At 41.5% G+C, this 18,267-nt stretch overlaps 1 protein-coding gene and 1 pseudogene across 1 annotated transcript in view; both read right to left on the reverse strand.

The window, feature by feature from the left end:
- Nucleotides 1-17,283, reverse strand: part of LOC5566712 — a 53,973-nt gene extending 36,690 nt beyond the window's left edge. Inside the window, exons 1-2 of the mRNA XM_021855649.1 lie at nucleotides 17,061-17,283; nucleotides 16,807-17,001 (exon numbers count right to left, since the gene is read on the reverse strand). Coding sequence (XP_021711341.1) covers nucleotides 16,807-17,001; nucleotides 17,061-17,105 — 240 coding nt within the window. The 5' untranslated portion in view covers nucleotides 17,106-17,283. The remainder of the gene's footprint in view (nucleotides 1-16,806; nucleotides 17,002-17,060) is intronic.
- LOC110679841 lies at nucleotides 4,005-4,622 on the reverse strand (annotated as a pseudogene).
- Nucleotides 17,284-18,267: the final 984 nt, after the last annotated feature.

Below are 18,267 nucleotides of genomic sequence, written 5' to 3' on the forward strand. Positions count from 1 at the left end.
ATGGAGTGCCACTGGAAAAGGTATCCTAGATACGTGACCTGGGTGTAATAGTTGACAGACGCTTGAGCTTTAGTCCACACGTTGACATGGTTGTAAGAAAAGCGACAAGGTTGTCTGGGTTCGTGATGAAAATATGCTTCAACCAACTTGATCCTATGATATCACTTTTTAACCGTATCGTACGCCCAATTTTAGAATACTGTTCACCATCATAGAACCTATGTTATTTGCAGTATGTAGAACGTATTGAAGCAGTGCAGCATACGTTCACTCGTTTTGTATACAGAAAATTTCATTTTCCATACGAGCCGTATCAGACTAGGATTAGCCGTCTGCCGATGACATCATTATGTGACCGACAGCGCGTACTTGACATGTCTACGCTTCACCGACATCCACTGCAGCCTTACCAACGATCTCCAATATCGCTTTCCAACAAACGGTCTACGCCACGTGGATCTATTCTACGTTCCCAGGTCAAGAACAAACTTGGGTAAATCTGCGCCTTTATCTCGTTTATGCCGGACCTACAACGAGAGCTACAACGACGTGGACATCTTTGAGAATCTTACGCAATTCAAAAGAATGATCCAAAATTAGGTTTTATAGAGTGTTAAATGTTGTTCAATCTTGTATTGTCGTCCGATTATTGGGTTACCCTGTAGGACTATATACAACGAAAATGAAATGAAATGCAATACAAATACAATACTAAACACCGCATCGACAGAGACAGAAACATCCTCATCAATCTCTGTCTGACCTGGACCATTCACATGTTATGCTAGTTTTTGGTGAAAGAAAAACAAGAAATGTTGGCAATAACAATGAGCTGCCTACTTGTAAAATGGCTTACACCGCTATCAGGAAGAGCTAAATTTCGTCTTCCTGATAGTGGTGTTAGTTTGTTTCCAATAACAAGACTCATGACCTCTTGAGCAGTGCTGTAAAATGTCATGTGATATTCATGACTTTGACATTTGAATATTGTGAATATCATCCTTTCCCGTGGAAAAAAATGACATTCAACAGTACTGTTCTTGAGCCCTCTCCTAATGTGTATTACAAATGTATATTACTAAAGACCACAATGTAAAAGGTGCTATGTTTGTCAACGTTTAGTGTACATGTAACTGTATTCAGCCTACCAGCTCACAGTTACAATGCATCTCTACACCTTGTCGGTCACTATTGTTTCAACGAATTATTTCACCATTGTCCTCAGAACTTTTCAACACCTAGCACCATTTCACTACCATTAACACGTCCTAACGGGCCTTCTTGACAAGCATAGTACAGGCTATCGTGTTCGCAGCACCACATCCTCATTCTGCTTGATTTTTTTCAACGTCTATGGTTCATGGTCATATAGAGCAATCGGAAGAGAAGGATCACAGTCTTCATTGTGAATTTCGAATGGCCTCCTCTCTCCATCCTCTGTTCTGCCCCACGCTCGTCAAATTGCCGTGTACTTGATCCGCCCACCTCTCGCTCTCTGCGCTCTACGCCTTCGTGTAGCAACCGGATTCGAAGCGGAACCAACTTTACAGGGTTGCTGTCAGACATTCTTGCGAAAACGCCCTGCCTATCGTATCCTTTCAGCGTTGGCCGCCTTCTGGATACTGGGTTCGCCGTAGAGTTGGGCGAGCTCGTGGTTCATTCTTCGCTGCCATAAACCGTTTTCCTGCACACCGCCAAACATTGTCCTGAGCATCGTTCACGTTTCATGCCCGTAGAGGACTACCGGTCTAATGAGCGTTTTGTACATGGTACATTTGACGCGGGTGTGAATCTTTTTTGACCGCAGCTTTTTGTGGAGGTCATAGTAGGCCCGAATTCCACTAATGATGCGTCTCCGTATTTCACGGCTGACGTTATTGTCAGCCGTCAGCAAAGGTCCAAGGTAGACGAACTCGTCGACCACTTCAAACGTATCCCCGTCTATCGTAACACTGCTACCTAGGCGAGCCCTGTCGCACTCGACCCCACCAGCTAGCATGTACCTTGTCTTGGTCGCATTCACCACCAGTCCAACATTTGCTGCCACGCGTTTCGGGCGGGTGTACAGGTCTGCCACCTTTTCAAATGTTCGGCCGTCAATGTCCATATCATCCGCAAAGCAAACAAATTGACTGGATCTCATAAAAATCGTACCCCGGCTTAAGCCCAATTCTCCACATAACACCTTCTAGCGCAATATTGAACAATAAGCACGAAAGTCCATACCCTTCTCGTAGTGCCCGGCGGGATCCAAACGAACTGAAATGTTCGCCTGAAACCTTCACACAATTTTGCACACCTTCCATAGTCGCTCTTGTCATTCTCGTGACCCTACCGGGAAAGCTGTTCTCGTCCATGATTTTCTATAGATCTACGTGGTCGGTACTATCTCATGCCGCCTTGAAATCGATGAAAAGGTGATGCGTTGAGACCTGTATTCACGACATTTTTGGAGGATTTGTCGTACAGTCAAGATCTGGTCCGTTGTCGATCGGCCGTCAACGAAGCCGGCTTGATAACTTCCCACGAGCTCGTTTACTACAGGTGACAGACGACGGAAGATTATCTGGGATAATACTTAGTAGGTCGCATTTAGAATGGTGATCGCTCGGAAGTTCTCACAATCTAACTTGTCGCCTTTCTTGAAGATGGGGCTTATTACCCCTTGCTTCCCCTCTTCCGGTTTTCTCATATTGTGCCTATCAGCCGGTGCAGATAAATGGTCAGCCTCTCGGGACCCATCTTAATGAGTTCAACTTCGATACCATCCTTACCAGCAGCTTTATTGTTCTTGAGCTGGTGAAAGGCATCCTTAACCTCCTTCAAAGTGGGGGCTAATTGGTTTCCATCGCCCGAAGTGCTGACGAAGGCATTTCCTCCGTTGTCCCGTCTTTCATTGCCTGTGCTCTCAGCGCCATTCAAGTGTTCGTCTAAGAGCTGCTTCCACCTTTCGATCACCTCACGCTCGTCCGTCAAAATGCTCCCATCCTTATCCCTGCACATCTCGGCTCGCGGCACGAAGCCGTTGCGGGATGCGTTGAGCTTCTGATAGAACTTGCGTGTTTCTTGAGACCGATACAGCTGTTCCATCTCCTCCTGACGGAGTTTTTTCTCCCGAAACAGACGGGTCTGCTGTTGCCGTTTCCGTCTATAACGTACCACGTTCTGTACGGTCCCTTGCTGCAGCATAACCGCCCGCGTTGCATTCTTCTCCTCCAGAATGTCGGCCGTTCATCAAAACATTATATTTGGTTGCAAAGCTCGCCAGCGAAAATGACTAGTCTTAGGCCGTATCCATTGGTGGCGGATTAAAGACTTACCGTACCAATGATTAAGCGTAAAAACTCTTCTCTCCAAACCTGAGCGTTAGCTTTCACGATAACAATTTTCACGTCACATTTTGAGCACTGCTTCTCAGCTTAACTCAGTTATTAACAGAGCCTGCTATTTTAGTTATTAACTGAGAGTTTTCTATGTCAATTGATTAGTTTTGCATGTGTATTACGTGTGGCAGCTACTAAAATACTCAATGCCCTGGGAGTCGAGACAATTTGTAATCCGAAAACATTCTCGATCAGTACCCAACTAACAATTTTAGCGCTATAAGCCAATATTATTTGCTTTGTGCTGTATAACAGTTGAATTGGAGCAGCGAACGCAGTTCAAATTGAAAGCTGTCAAAAATAGAACAAGTAGCGTTTATACAGCTGTATCGCAAACAATTTGCTGCTATAAATATTAGCTGAATAAACTTCGTCAGTTACCGCTTTTCCTGCTTTCACTAAGCTGTAACTCAGCACCGTGAAAAGTAGCAACCCAATGATGTGAAATAAAAGTCCCCATCATTAATCTGGCTGCTTCTATACAATATGATTTATTATGCTGCTCAATATATAATTAAGAAGCGCTTTATCGTTAGTTATACAGCGAATATACAGCTGAAATTTTCGAAGAATCAATTCAGGAGCAGTGACCATTATTTAACATAAAAACGAAATTTCCGCTAGCTTTTCACATTTTATTTTTCACGTATGCCAGCATCCGTCTGCCAATCTATGCCTAATGTCTATCTTCCATAAGCCGGAACCACCCTCCGGATCCTGCCTAAATTGTTCTCCACGGATCGCGCTTTTCTAATAAACTGTGGTTCCGCTTCTCACTGCCCTGCATCCAGGGTGCCTTCGTTTAATGGTACTTGTAGTTCCTGCTGTGATGCTTCCGTTTGCCGCAGTTGATGGCATAGAAGAACACCATTCCGTCGACAAAGGCCTGGAAGAACGGGGCAATTCCCATCCGCTTGGGTTTCCAGTATTTGTGTTGCCATCTCCAAAAGGTACGGCTCACGGCTCCAGCGGCAGCCTTGCGTTCTTGTCACGGTGGCCAAATCAAGCACTCAGTTCGATCAACTTCACCTGGCTCAAGGGCGTATCCGGCTTGCCGTAGTAACGGACAGGGTCGTAAGGTCCGTGGATCTTCGGGTTGTATTCCGCCGGATAATCACCGAAAGCCATCGCGCACTCTTTTCAGCAGCACTTTATCGAAGAAGATTCCGCAAACGGGAGCAAAAATCTTCACAGCCTGTTGGATGTAAACATTGCGTTTGACGTTTCACACCCTCTTACAGCCTGATGAAGTGGTGTAAGCGTGGCTATAACATCTTTTACCATCATTATAGAATATTATATGGACCGTTCTCGATGTGGAACAAAACGGTGTGTTTTCTTTGCCTTCGATATATACTGTGGTGGCAGCAAAGACAACGTCAAGACTTGTGGATGCAGAGATCGTGAGTTCGATTCCAAGCGGTGGCAGATACTTTAATTGTGTAACATTGGGAACATTAAATTCAGATACTTAAGATATAAATTCTGGAAGCTGTGAATCAGCTTGGAAATAATATTTAATCGATAATACAGCGAAGCTGTATAAAAATTATTCAACAGTTGCGAAATAATTGAGAAAGCGCCTTCCGAAGATGTTACACAGCTACATGTCGTATAACTGTCGAGTTAGAGCAATGATCGGTATGAATAAGAGCTTGCCAATACAGCTTAAAAATAGCTGAGTAGATTCGCCAGATTTGTTGGTAAAAGGATCGCATAGAAGCTTTCGTTCGTATGTACAGCGCCTTTACTCAGCATAAAGCCGTATAAAGAGGGCTTAGAGAATGTTTACATTTGCACTAAATGTTAGTTGGGTAGGATTCGAACCCACGACCCTCAGCTTGGTCTTTTCTGAAACGCTGCGCTTTTATCGCAACGGCTATCTGTGCTTCACCGTAAGTCTTGTCGAGACAATCATAAAACGCATCCTGCAACTCGACTGGTTTATCGTTTGTTGGCACATTAATGTTGATCAGACTATAGTTGACGCATTTGCCCGTTATTCTCAGTACACATATTCGTGAATTAACCGGTTTGTACCTCATAACACACTTCGTTGGAATCCTTATCGCTGTCACTATTGTAGAAGCTATATTTGAAAGCTGTTGGTGACGACCTGAACAGGGATGAGAAAAGTACTGGAGCAAACATTTACCGCCTCTACATTTACATCTTTCTACACGACCATCAAAATCCAAAGCAAACCATGACGGTTCAAAACAAAAAATGTCACGGCTCTTCAAAAAATGTAATCTTCTTCTTCCTAACGTTTTTCAACCCCGAATGCGAAATGACTCGAGCACAGTGGTGACACGATTTTTGCGGTTTTCGGGGTTTTGCATTTTTGCTCGATAAAGGCAGTATGAAATTGAACTTGTTTATATGTATCGTAACGGAATGATTGTGGTCTTTCTGTTAGAGCTAATAGATTTTAATTAGTTTTAAACACAAGCGAAATATTAGCGATTGAATGATTTAACACTTTTTTCAATCATTCAGCTTGGAATGGCTGCCCGAAAATGGTCATAGTGGAGAGACAAAAACAGTCAAGCAGTGTGTGAACCGTTGGCAGCGCAACGCCTGATGGTATTGATGCTGCTGCTGCTTTGTGTTTTGGTGGAATGGCAGAATCGATGAACTGTGGTGAATTGTGGTCACAGTTCCCAAGACTGGACCTGAATTCAAGTTCTCTGAATCAAGACCATGTAACTTTATGAACATTAGCTACACTCACTTCAACCTTCTGCAATTCACTCATACGAATTCATTCGTTGTCCTGAAATTCAAGATATCGAGTCTCCAATCATTGTCCTTATTTCGTTACCTGGACGGTAGCCGAAAGTATCGCTCTTCTTTGTCATCGTTTGACCAGAGGAAACATGAGGCATGAAGTTGTAAGAACCAGAGTTAAGTAAAACGCTTCTTCCTGGTTGTCGACTTGCCATTTAACAGCGTATTTCAATAAGTACCTTAAAATAAAGAAAAGGTGATAATAATCGTAGAAATTTGTATCGCTAGGCTAATTGTTTTTTTTTCTGGGCTTCCGGAACTTTTTTGACAACCCTGGATATGAATTCCGATAGATGCATTTACTTCATACGGGAGAATTCTGTCATTCATCCGTGGCGTTGTGAGTATTACATTACTCAATATTTTTTGGATTCAACAAATGAAATCAATCTACCGTGGATGTTATAATTCATCTGCTGCGTCAGGTGCGAATGGATCCGGTGATCAGCTTTACAGACAAGGCGAGGATATTGCCATTTTGTTATTCAAGGTTTGTTCACTCTTTTTGACAGACTGAAAATGCAAAAACGAAACTAGATATGCCATGGTATTATTACTATCATTCGTCTCTGTAGATTGAAACACCAATACCTGCCACTTCATTATTTTTGAAGACAAAATGGCCTCAAATTAAAACATCTCCACCATTACCCATTTCATCGAATTTTCCCCTTCTGCGGCCATCAGACAGTGACCGCGGAGAATCGATCGAGTGTTTCCGACAAAAAGCCCACCACCACTGAAAAGCAGCAATTCCACCAAACTTGAACCGTTCGGCTTTCTCCTGGAAACATCCGAACCGACTCATAAAGTCTAATACGCTGCTCAAGGACTGTTTAGTTCGCTTGCTGTGCGTTTTGTGCGACATCGAACAGGCAAAATTTAAGATGGCGTCTTCCTCATTCTCGCTAAGCACCAGCTCGTGAAGAATGGCCATTCGATTGCGCTTTCCTAGGATATTGTCGTATAGGGTCCCTTTGGGTACGTTGTACTGATTACTGGCCTGGGTAATGCTACTTTGCTGCGTCACGACGGCCGTTATCGCTTCCTGCAGCTGATTTGAGTTCCAGACCGGGGGTTTCGGACCCGAACCTGGAATCTTGAAGAGAAAGATTTGATAGTATCGCCGAATGATAAATTAGATTAGGTGTGTGAAGAATCACAGGATTTTAGAATAAAAGAAATAATCATTTCGCTTTGTAGATATAAGTATACAGTTTGTCAGACCGGACCAAATGCATTTCAATGATTTCAGTGAAACGAGCTCTAAATATTCGGAATAACAGAATTATTATTTGCTGATACTTATATTAGAACTTATCTATTCGATTGCATCAAAAAGATCAGAATTATGAGTTCTTCAGTAATCTGTACAAGGCCAAAATATCATGTAGTCCGTTCTGTCTAAAAACCGGCCATATAATAATAGTATAGTTAAAAGGGAAGAAACATGAAAAAATGAAACAAAATTGCATTTTACACTAAATTAATTACCTTCACTCTTCTGCACTTATCCTTCGGAAAGCTGTCTTTATGATGTTTTCTCTAGAATAGACACAAATTAACATTCAAGAATACTGATCATTTATTACATCCTTCAAGAGTTTTTGCAGTTTTAAAGCAATGTTGCTAGAAGAAAGATTGATTGGTAGCTCTCCCAACTAACTTCACATAGTATGGCTGCCTGGGGGATAGCTACTGAACAATGCTGAAAGGTTTCAAACTGCATAAAACTTAAATTGACACTTATATTGAGCTGTTCGGTTATCCAATCCGCATGGTTATTAAATTAATTAACTCATTACGCGTGGTAAAGATGGACAAATTATGGGTGAAATTATGAAAAAAATCCACGTGCTCGGCTGGGATTTGAACCCAGGACTCTTGTATGCTAGACGAGCGCTTTACCAACTAAGCTACCGAGCCACTTGGTGACCCAATAACTGAGTTGGTTACATGTTTTAGAATTCAAATCCCTACAGACCACGCGGACCCCTTTCATAACCCATATCCATCCATCTCATGTTCCTACACACGCGGAACGAGCGAGTGCGATTTATTTAGTGTTGAAACTGTTTGCCTATCGTACCTACACGGAGAAATATTTTTACCTAATTTCTGAGTTTACTTTACCCAAAATTAAGTATATCGATTATAGTTTCAACCCAAAATCTCTCGGTTTTCTCTTTCTCCCACACGAATGTTGTCAAAAATAGAGAGAGCTGCATCTACCCAATGGGGGTACTTTGGCCCAATAAGCCAAATTTGGGTAAATGCAACTTTTCTTATGTTTGGGTCGAAAGAACTCAATTTTGCGTTAAATCAACCCAAAATTGTGTATATTTTTCTAATGGAATTAAAGCCAAACTACCTAGTGGGGACCTTGGAAATTTAGCCAAAATTGAGTTATTGGGCTCAACTACGGAATTGCGTTGAAACAACCCAAAATTGAGTTGAATTCCGTCTCCGTGTAGGGGAACACGGGGCAGTATGGACACCCTAAGGAATTTTCCTATTTTGACTGTAAAGACACGAATATTATACAGTTTTCAATGTGCAGTATGCTTTTTAGAGTTCTCAAGCATTTGTTAAACATTGTTGCAAAATTGTGAGAAAAATATTTTGTTTGCAAAAATGGGTTTAAAAAAAAGCAGTAGTCACCATCAAGCTAGCGGGGTAAAGTGGACACCCTCATGGGGCAGTATGGACACCTTAACGTTTATAAGAAAATTGTCCCACGATCATTCCCAAACCTCGAAAAATGAAGTACACATTCAGGAAACCATAGCGATAGATCACTGTGTCACTGAAAACATGATTAAAACCAATTTACGACATTTTTCGTAGTGATGCCTTAAATATTGCCTCCAGATTAGTTTTAATACAGAACTGACGATTTTCAACCGATTTGTGGTTCCGAATCATAATCATTGCATTGCATGCTTAATTGTTTTTGGATAGTTTTGTGTATGAAGTTACATTTCTTTTTCTTTAAAGTGTCAGCTCTACTTTGTCATTCGGTGTCCATATTGCCCCAACAGTACAGGAAATTTTCATACAAGTTTTTCAGTATCTCAAAGTAGCAGAAAAAATCTACTATATTTTTGAATTTAACATAAATAATTGAAGATTCAGTCAAGAGCTACATTTTCGGTCAACTTTCAGCCATTTGCCTCTGAAACCTTATTTGGTGAGGTGTGAATGTTATAATTTTTAAACCCAATAAAATCATGCTCCATTTTTTGGTTTAAAATCAATGTATAAAACATATTTTTTGAAATTTTAGTGGACAACTTACTCTTTCGACAGGCAACTGAAATATTGTTTGCATCTAAAGTGTAAAATTATTCGCATGTGCGAAGATACAGGGGGTGTCTATCTGCCCCGGGTGTCCATACTGCCCCCGGTACCCCTACATCGCTTCCACAACAACTGTAGTAAAGATGTGGGAAGGCTATCAACGTGTCGTTCTCACTCAAACTCAAGTGACGACATGACTACTACAGAGAGGCAGTAACACTCTAATATAAATTGACACTATATTGAGCTGTTATGTTGTGTTGAGTTGGTTACAAGTTTTAGAAATATGAAACAAAGGTTTTTTTTTCAAACTGCAAGATAACTCCAACTTGCCAAAAACAATCAAGGTAGACTTGATGAAAATCGCTAGTGTTCTTTTGTTGTGTACATTCGATCTTTCCGGACAAATGTGGAAAAGGGGCCATAGTTTTCTCGTGACATTACTTTTGAATAAGAATGCATTGATTCTCATTAGATTTTTGTCACGATTGATGAAATGGGGAAATATGTTTTGATCAATTACGCGTTTTTATCATGCTTGTCCATTGTCTAAGAGCTGTCACTACTGTGGGCCGGGCTCAGTTTGACGTACAGACATTTCATATCGGTTCGTCCCTCCCAGGTTCTTTATTTTGTCTTTGGTTGTAAACAAAAATTCAGATAAGCATTTTTCGTAAATCGATTAAAAATGAAAATGGATGGTTGCATCTACTATTTGATAATGTTCTGTATCAAATAGTAGAAACAGCCATCCATTTTTATTTTTTATTTGCCTATCAGATCATAATTCAACAGGAATATCATATATATAAAATCCCAGAGTTGCCTGCCTGTCAGTAACACTTTGAAAAGTTTCACCACCACTTTTTAAGTCTATGGTTTCACCGAAATGTTTCATAGAGCTTAGTGACATTTGAACACGCGTAGACTAGCATACGGTCGTCATACACAGTTTGTTTTTGTTTTCCTCAAATAAACTTGCACACGCTTTCCAGACTCAACAAAATGCAAATGGAAATATTACCCAATTTGAAAAAATTATATCCGGATTCTGGGTGTTTTTCGAGACAGAGTGCATATTGTTTTTGTAGGATATTGATGAAGACTTGTTTGAAGATTAGTTGTTTCTTTATTGAAGCTGAATCTTAAACTGACTAGAGTACAGAAATTGGAAGGTTTATATAGCAGTTAAAATCAACAACCGGCTGGTTGCTAGGTGGCAACAGATCTCTAAGGTAGCAGTGCTGCATCGCCGCAATGGTTAACAACGCCACGCGCTACGCTCTTCGACGCCACGCTTGTGCCGCCTTGCTTGTTGCTGCAGCGCGTAAAAGCATTGCTTTCAATACACCACAACTACTCTCCCCCAAAGCGACGTGGTTGTGTTACCACTCGATTGTATCTGGTAACATATGATCCGGCTGGACGTGGTTGTACGGTTTGCTCCTCAGCATCTGATTCACTTATTGAAACATAGTCCATCTCGTCATCAGATTGCTTGTTTGGAAGTTGCACATCGTTATTGTTAGTTCTCTTCGTGTCTTCCTCGTAGTCATCGAATGGATACTTCAGCAATTGATGGCTCCTACGCTTGATAACTCCTAGCTCTGCTACCAGACATTCATAGAGGACTGTACCAAGCTTTTTGATGACTCTCGCTCGCATCCATAATGGTTTCTTGGGGTTTCGGTAGTCTCTGGCATACACGGTTTCTCCTACTTCGAAATTCACATTCTTTTTCTTGACGTTGTATTCTTCAATCGCCTCACGTTGTCGTCGTTCAGGATCTGCCTTCAGCTTATCGAATCGGATTCTCATTTCTCTTCCAAACATCAGCTTGAATGGACTCTCTCCGGTTGTTGCATGCTTGGTGGCACGATACATCTCCAGATATGATATGCTGTACGCAAATGCTTAATTCCTCGGGATGAACAGAAAGCTTGAAATTCTTCCGAAGAAAACGCAGTTCCATTGTCCGACACCAGTGTACCGATGGAACCAAATCTGCTGGTAAACTCCGAAATCTTCTCGATTGATTCTTTCGAAGTCTGCGTACGAACTGGGAATGCTTCGATCCATTTACTATAGCTGTCCAGCAGCACCAGGTAATCCGCCCCTCGGAACGAGAAATGGTCCACGTGCACTCGGTCGCAGGGTGCATTCGTCAAACGCCATGGTGAGATTGGATCGCTCCGTTCGGGTCGCTGCTGGATACATGACTCACATTTCTTGCAAATATCTTCAATTTCTTTGTCTAGTGATGGCCACCAAAAATACGATCTGGCCAAGCTTTTCATCTTCACAATCCCCAAATGAACGGAGTGGAGCTCGTCCAACAGAAACTTTCTAAGCTTGACTGGAACTACGATGCGGTAGCCCCACAGGAGAACGTCTTCTTCTACGGTCAGCTCTTCTCGTTTTTGAAAAAATGTCTTCAGATTGTCCTCTTGAATTGAGTTCGGCCAGCCAAATTTCACGTATTCAGCTACACGGCTGAGCAGCTTGTCACGACGGCTTTCAACAACGATTTGTTTGCGGTCCACCAGTGAACGAGTTTCAGCTTAGATGAAATTCAGAAAACTTGTTAATTCGTCCTCGTCTTCGTCTTCTGCACACTTGTCGCTTCCGGTGGGATACCGAGATAAATAATCTGCGGGAACATTTTGAACTCCTTTCACGTGTTGAATATCGTAATCATAACCTGATAGGAACGCCGCCCAACGTTGAAGCCGACCAGCTGCCGTCTCCGGGACACTTTTGGGGCTGAATAGACCGGTCAATGGCTTGTGGTCTGTCATCAGCACAAAATGCCGGCCTTGCAAATAATTGTTGAATTTGTTGATTCCGTAATAAATGGCCAGTGCTTCCTTGTCGATTACCGAGTAATTAGCTTCATGCTTCTTATAGATCCTGGACGCAAATGAGATGGGACGCTCGCTTTTGTCCGGGAACTCGTGAACAATTACTGCTCCAATTCCTTCGTTCGAAGCGTCACAATAAAGCTTGACTGGGAGTTTCGGATCGTAGTGGACAAGTACTGTATCTTCGGAAAGAAGTTTCTTCGCCATCTCGAAAGCCTTCTGTCGGTTCTTCGTCCACACAAACTTGACGTCGTCCTTCAATAGCTCGTATAACGGCTTCAAACACTGGGCCAAACTTGGGCAAAATTTGGCATAATAGTTGGCCAGGCCAACAAACGCTCGAACCTCCTTGACATCCGTCGGTGATTTGACATCCATAATTGCTTTCACCTTCTCAGAATCCTTATGTAAGCCATCCTGATCGATAACGTGACCAAGATAACCAATTTCCTGAACGAAAAACTCACACTTCGTTTTGTTCAGCAGGAATCCAGCCTCCTTGAGCCGGGTCAGAACGGCATCCAGATTCGCCAAGAGCTCCATAATGGTCCGGCCTGACACCATTATATCGTCCAGATAAATTACTGTCCCACGGCACCCCTGAAGAACTTTCTCCAATGTCGCTTGAAAAATGCAACACGCTGGCTTCGTTCCGAACGGAAGTCGATTCATCCAGTAGACACCCCTGTGCGTGCTCCAGGCCAACAGCTTCTTTGTATCATCATCCACCTCTAGCTGATAATACGCGTTCTTCAGGTCGAGCTTTGAAAAATACTTGCCTCCCTGAAGCGCCGCAAAAATTTCCTCGATCACAGGAAACGGATGATGATCGTCCAGCAGGAATGGGTTGACCGTGATGCGATAATCTGCACATAGTCGTATCGACGAATCCTTTTTGAGAACGGGGACAAGTGGTGTACCCCATTCGGCCTCTGACGATGGTGCTTTTGAAATGATTCCAGTTTCTTCCAGCCGGTCCAGTTCCGCCTCCACCTTCTCCTTGAATGCGAGAGGAACCTTCCGGGGCTTGCAGAATTTCGGGACTGCTTCATCCTTAAGGGCTAGTCGCACCTTGCCATGCTTGTAATGGCCCAACTCACCATCGAAAACCTCAGCATGCTTACTCAATAGTGGCTTCAGCTGCTTATTACAATCAACCTCTTCCTTCGAAACGTGGCAAAAATCGATTTTCAAGTTCCAACGGCACATGGTCCGCCGGCCCAGCAACGGCTGTCTTGTTCCCTCGAACACGTAAATCTCCTCCGTGGACACGTGATCCTTGTATTGCATTTCTGCATTGAATGTGCCGACCGCTCGGAAACCAGATCCATTGTAGCAAAAGAATTCATCTTTGGAATTGATGTTCAACGGCAGCGCAGAAAACAAAGTGTCGTAAAGTTCCTTGGAAACGGCATTCACTGGACTACCGGTGTCCACCTCGAACCGAATAAGGCATCCGTTGACTTGAATGCGTACCATCACCGGTGGTGGCACATCCAGCTTGTTGATCCTCAGGTGGTTCACTCTTGGTCCTCGCTTCTCTGCTCCAAACGATTTTTTCTTCTCCTTTGGCTGCTCCGACGTCTTCGTGGGGCAAACTTTCGCCAAGTGACCCTTCTTATCGCAGAGCTTGCACACATAACTCTTGTACTGGCACTTCCGGAAATCGTGGTCGCCTCTACCACAGGCAAAACACTTCGCTCCAGAACTTGACTGCTTCTTGTCGGAACCATACTGGATTTTATGGACGTCCAGAACTCCTCGCTGTTGTAGGGTACATTCCTTCTTCAGCGCAATCTTCATCAAATCGTCGAAACTCGTTGCCGCATCTTCCTCGCAAACTCGCTCGAAAATCGGACCACGACGGAGGCCCACCACGAACAAATTCTTTATAAACGTGTTCAGGTCTTCTCCAAATTCGCAATCGGCGGCCAACTTCTTCAGGCGTGTGGACCATTCTACGACCGATTCTGCATCTCCTTGCCGGGCTGCAAAGAACCGTGCTCGCTCTCGGAACACAACCAGCGTCGGGGTAAACCGCTGTTTCAGCAACTCGCAGATCTCGGAAAACTTCTTCTGTTCTGGCAGTTCCGGGAAACACAAATTCTTCACGATTTGATATACTTCCATGGAAACGGCCGTCAACAGGAACGCTGCTCTTCGCTCGTCTTCATCCTCACCGATTTCGTAGGCCACAAAAAACCGCTTCAAACGTTCTTCATACAGTGGCCATGAATCTCCAACGTTGAACTCCGGTGGCTTGGTAAAATTCATTCTTGCAGAACTTCCTTTTCCTTTCGTCGCCAAAATGTAGGATATTGATGAAGACTTGTTTGAAGATTAGTTGTTTCTTTATTGAAGCTGAATCTTAAACTGACTAGAGTACAGAAATTGGAAGGTTTATATAGCAGTTAAAATCAACAACCGGCTGGTTGCTAGGTGGCAACAGATCTCTAAGGTAGCAGTGCTGCATCGCCGCAATGGTTAACAACGCCACGCGCTACGCTCTTCGACGCCACGCTTGTGCCGCCTTGCTTGTTGCTGCAGCGCGTAAAAGCATTGCTTTCAATACACCACAGTTTTCCTCTAAGGTTCACAACTACATCTACACCAGGGCACCCATACAATTAGGCATGATAACCACTATTGAGTGCTACGAGCACTACAACAGCAGAATATTCGAGAATTTTCTATATCATTTTCTCTTTAATTCGTAGAATGTTCTGAAACTGGAATGTTCTGGAAGTGTCTCATATCAGTGGAAACGCTACAACAGCATAAATGGGAACACTTCAACAGCGTATATTTGAGATTAGAACCTTACAATAGTATATAGACAACATTCTCTTAGAAGTATGGTCAAGAGCATTAATTTAGGCGATTTTTGTTAAAGAGAGGTCATAAGGCACACCTGGGCAAATTAAAACGGGTACGGTAAATGAGATGCAACGTTGATTTTTAACTTCCAAATTCTGTTGCAACGTGGCTAGCCACGTTGGGTAAACTAGTTAACACTTCAGTCGTCACGCTGTTGTATTTTGTACAACACTGTAGAAAAACCCTCGCTTTTCGTTCACAACAGCAGCGTGGTGGTTCTGACGGTGGCAAACCGCGCGACGACTGGAAGGTTAAAGAATGTTTTTCGTAGCCAAAATCGCTTTCTTCCTTAACATAGACGTTGTGCTCTCTGTACCCCTGCATGACAAATTGACACTGAAGAATGAGATCGATCGCTCGCGAAATCATAAAGAATAGTTTAAATATACCTAAAGTGTATACCTACCAGATGTTTGGGCAACTGTGCCGCACTTTCACCATCTACGGGAAGAATGTTTCCATTTGTTGAAACTTCACTTTGGTTGGTTACGTTAGCATGTTGCCGGATATCATCATTCACAGCAGTATCCATATTCGGGACACAGGCCGCCTTGCAGTGATTCGAGACATGTTCAGATTTCTGCTCTTCTGATCGAAATAGCTCGTTGCAAGAGGAACACCGTAAGTAGAAACCATTGTGAGCTTCCTGCATAACAAAAAAAACTTAATTAGGAAAATTTACGAGATAGGCTATTATAAGAAAGGCTCAAAACTCCATCATTCAATCATTAAAAATCAAAAACAAAATTTAAGAGATTCGTCATAAAAATCTATCGACGCAGTAGGACATCTTCAGCAACGTTACACTGGGAACATTCCACAAGGTCGATTCACGTTTTTCTCACGTAGATTTTTTAATAATTGTACAGCATGTCAATCCAACGTGTAAAACCAGTCGCTATCAACAATCCAAATTCAAATGTAAAACACGTTAATTTACAAATAATCAAAAACTTTTCTGTTGATTTTATTAGCAATTGCGTGATTTTCTGATTCCAAGCAGCCATTACGAGCGCTCGGATTGCTAAAAAAAACAGGTTTTACACGTCATTTCACCTTGCAAATCGACCCGACAGATAAACGTTGAAAAGAATGGGGATCGAACGTGTGGATTATTTTCAGTGTACAAATCAAACGGCGAGTTTATAATTTTTGAGACTACGATTTGTAACTGTGCTGAAAATGGTTTTATAGATAACATGTAAAATGCAATGGGAGATTTTCATGAGCATTGTAAAAAGCTGATTCTCAAAATTTGTAAAACGATGATGGTTATATTTTTTTTTTCATTATTGATAACTGAACATTGCAGGACATTATACTCACTTGGATGTGCACACTGAACATATCTTCACTGTACCCTTGTTTATCGTTGCATATCAGGCATTCATGTAAATCGTAGCACACTATGATTTCCTTACAATGCAAAGATTTACCGACGTCTGCAATCTGTGTTAAAGTTCAAATGAAATACGTATTTTATCATTTTATGGCCATCTCCAGCATAGTTACAAATCGTATGACGAGTTTCAAAAATTCAAACTCGTCATACGATTTGTAACTTTGCAAAAGATTTTATAACATCTCAGTCTTACATCATGGGAATCCAGATGATTCCACATTCCTTCTCTATTGACGTAGTCCTGGTTGCAAAAGGTACAACGGAAAATCCATTTTTCCGAACCAGATCTTGGCAGTTCATTTTCTGAAGCTGCCTTTTCCCCAACGGAATTTGAAGGACCAGCATCGGTAAAACTATTACCACAATATACACACTGATAACCTCCGGACTAGAATAGACAAATGATCATCAGTTCTGGATAAATGATTTAAACAAAATACCACTCACCTTAATCGAACTGCCGAAAACACATACTGTACAATTGTAGGCCATACCAGAACACTTATTTTGAATTATGCCTAATTTTTATGTAACACTTAGGAACTGTAACGAATAAAACTGATAAATTTATTCATAAATCTAAAAAACATGAATTTTAACTAGCAATAAATTCAGATCAATCAACCACTGTGGTCTAGCTGTTACTGATATATGAGAATGTTATTTTGTTCGGCGTGTTTACGACAACAAAAACACGCTTATTTCATTCGCATACAAACGATTTGAAGACACTCTTATCTACCTACCTCAATATACAATATAATGAGTAAAATTTACCTACTTCCCATATTCGCAAAACAGTCCCATGTTCTATGGGATTTCTTATAAACATGGAACTGTTTTGCGAATAATGGCAATATCCTTTTACCTAAGTAAAATGGTAATTTTTAGGTTAACTCAGAAAATTAAACTAGGCGAGTGTATGCATTTACAGTGGCCCAATTTCATATTCGTACAGGACACTGTTTTCACATCAAGTTAGTGCAAAACTATTAAATGATGTATTGAGTTCAAAATACTTTATCCATATTGAAAGTAACAGGTGTCACCTATTATTTGGCAATCTCAAAATTTTTCCATTAACATTCATCTTTGGATTAATGGAAAAGTATTGAATTTATGTCTAAAATTCATCAAATTCCATATTCGTACACCTATAAAAAATTAACCGTACAGCATTCAAAACTAAATTTTAATGCTCTATTTGATTGCTTAAGTGCTTTAATATGATGTTCAGATGCAGTAAAGTACATTTGGATAATTTATTGGCGAACATATTTGAAACTTAGGTAAAATTATGAGAAATGACAGTTTTTCAATGATTTTTTACTATAAAATCCTATAATTCTAACAATAACGTTCATTTTTGTTATTGGATCCAATCTATTAATTATATTCGTGAGCTCTGAAAGAATTTTGGTTGAAATGAATTCAGTTTACAGAAATCATAAACAGAATTTAACCCTTTTGAATTCAGAAAATTGTTATGTCGTAACTTCAAAACTCTTTTAAAATGATATTTTTAATCAATTTAAACCAAATTTTCATTGTCAGGTAAAGGTTAATTTTGAATTTGTCTGTAAAAAGAATTTGAACTACGATCTTCGTTTTACAAATAAGTACCCTACACTACGCTGTACATACCTCCACATAA

Source organism: Aedes aegypti, chromosome 3 (genome assembly GCF_002204515.2).
Source record: "Aedes aegypti strain LVP_AGWG chromosome 3, AaegL5.0 Primary Assembly, whole genome shotgun sequence".
NCBI lineage: Eukaryota > Metazoa > Arthropoda > Insecta > Diptera > Culicidae > Aedes > Aedes aegypti.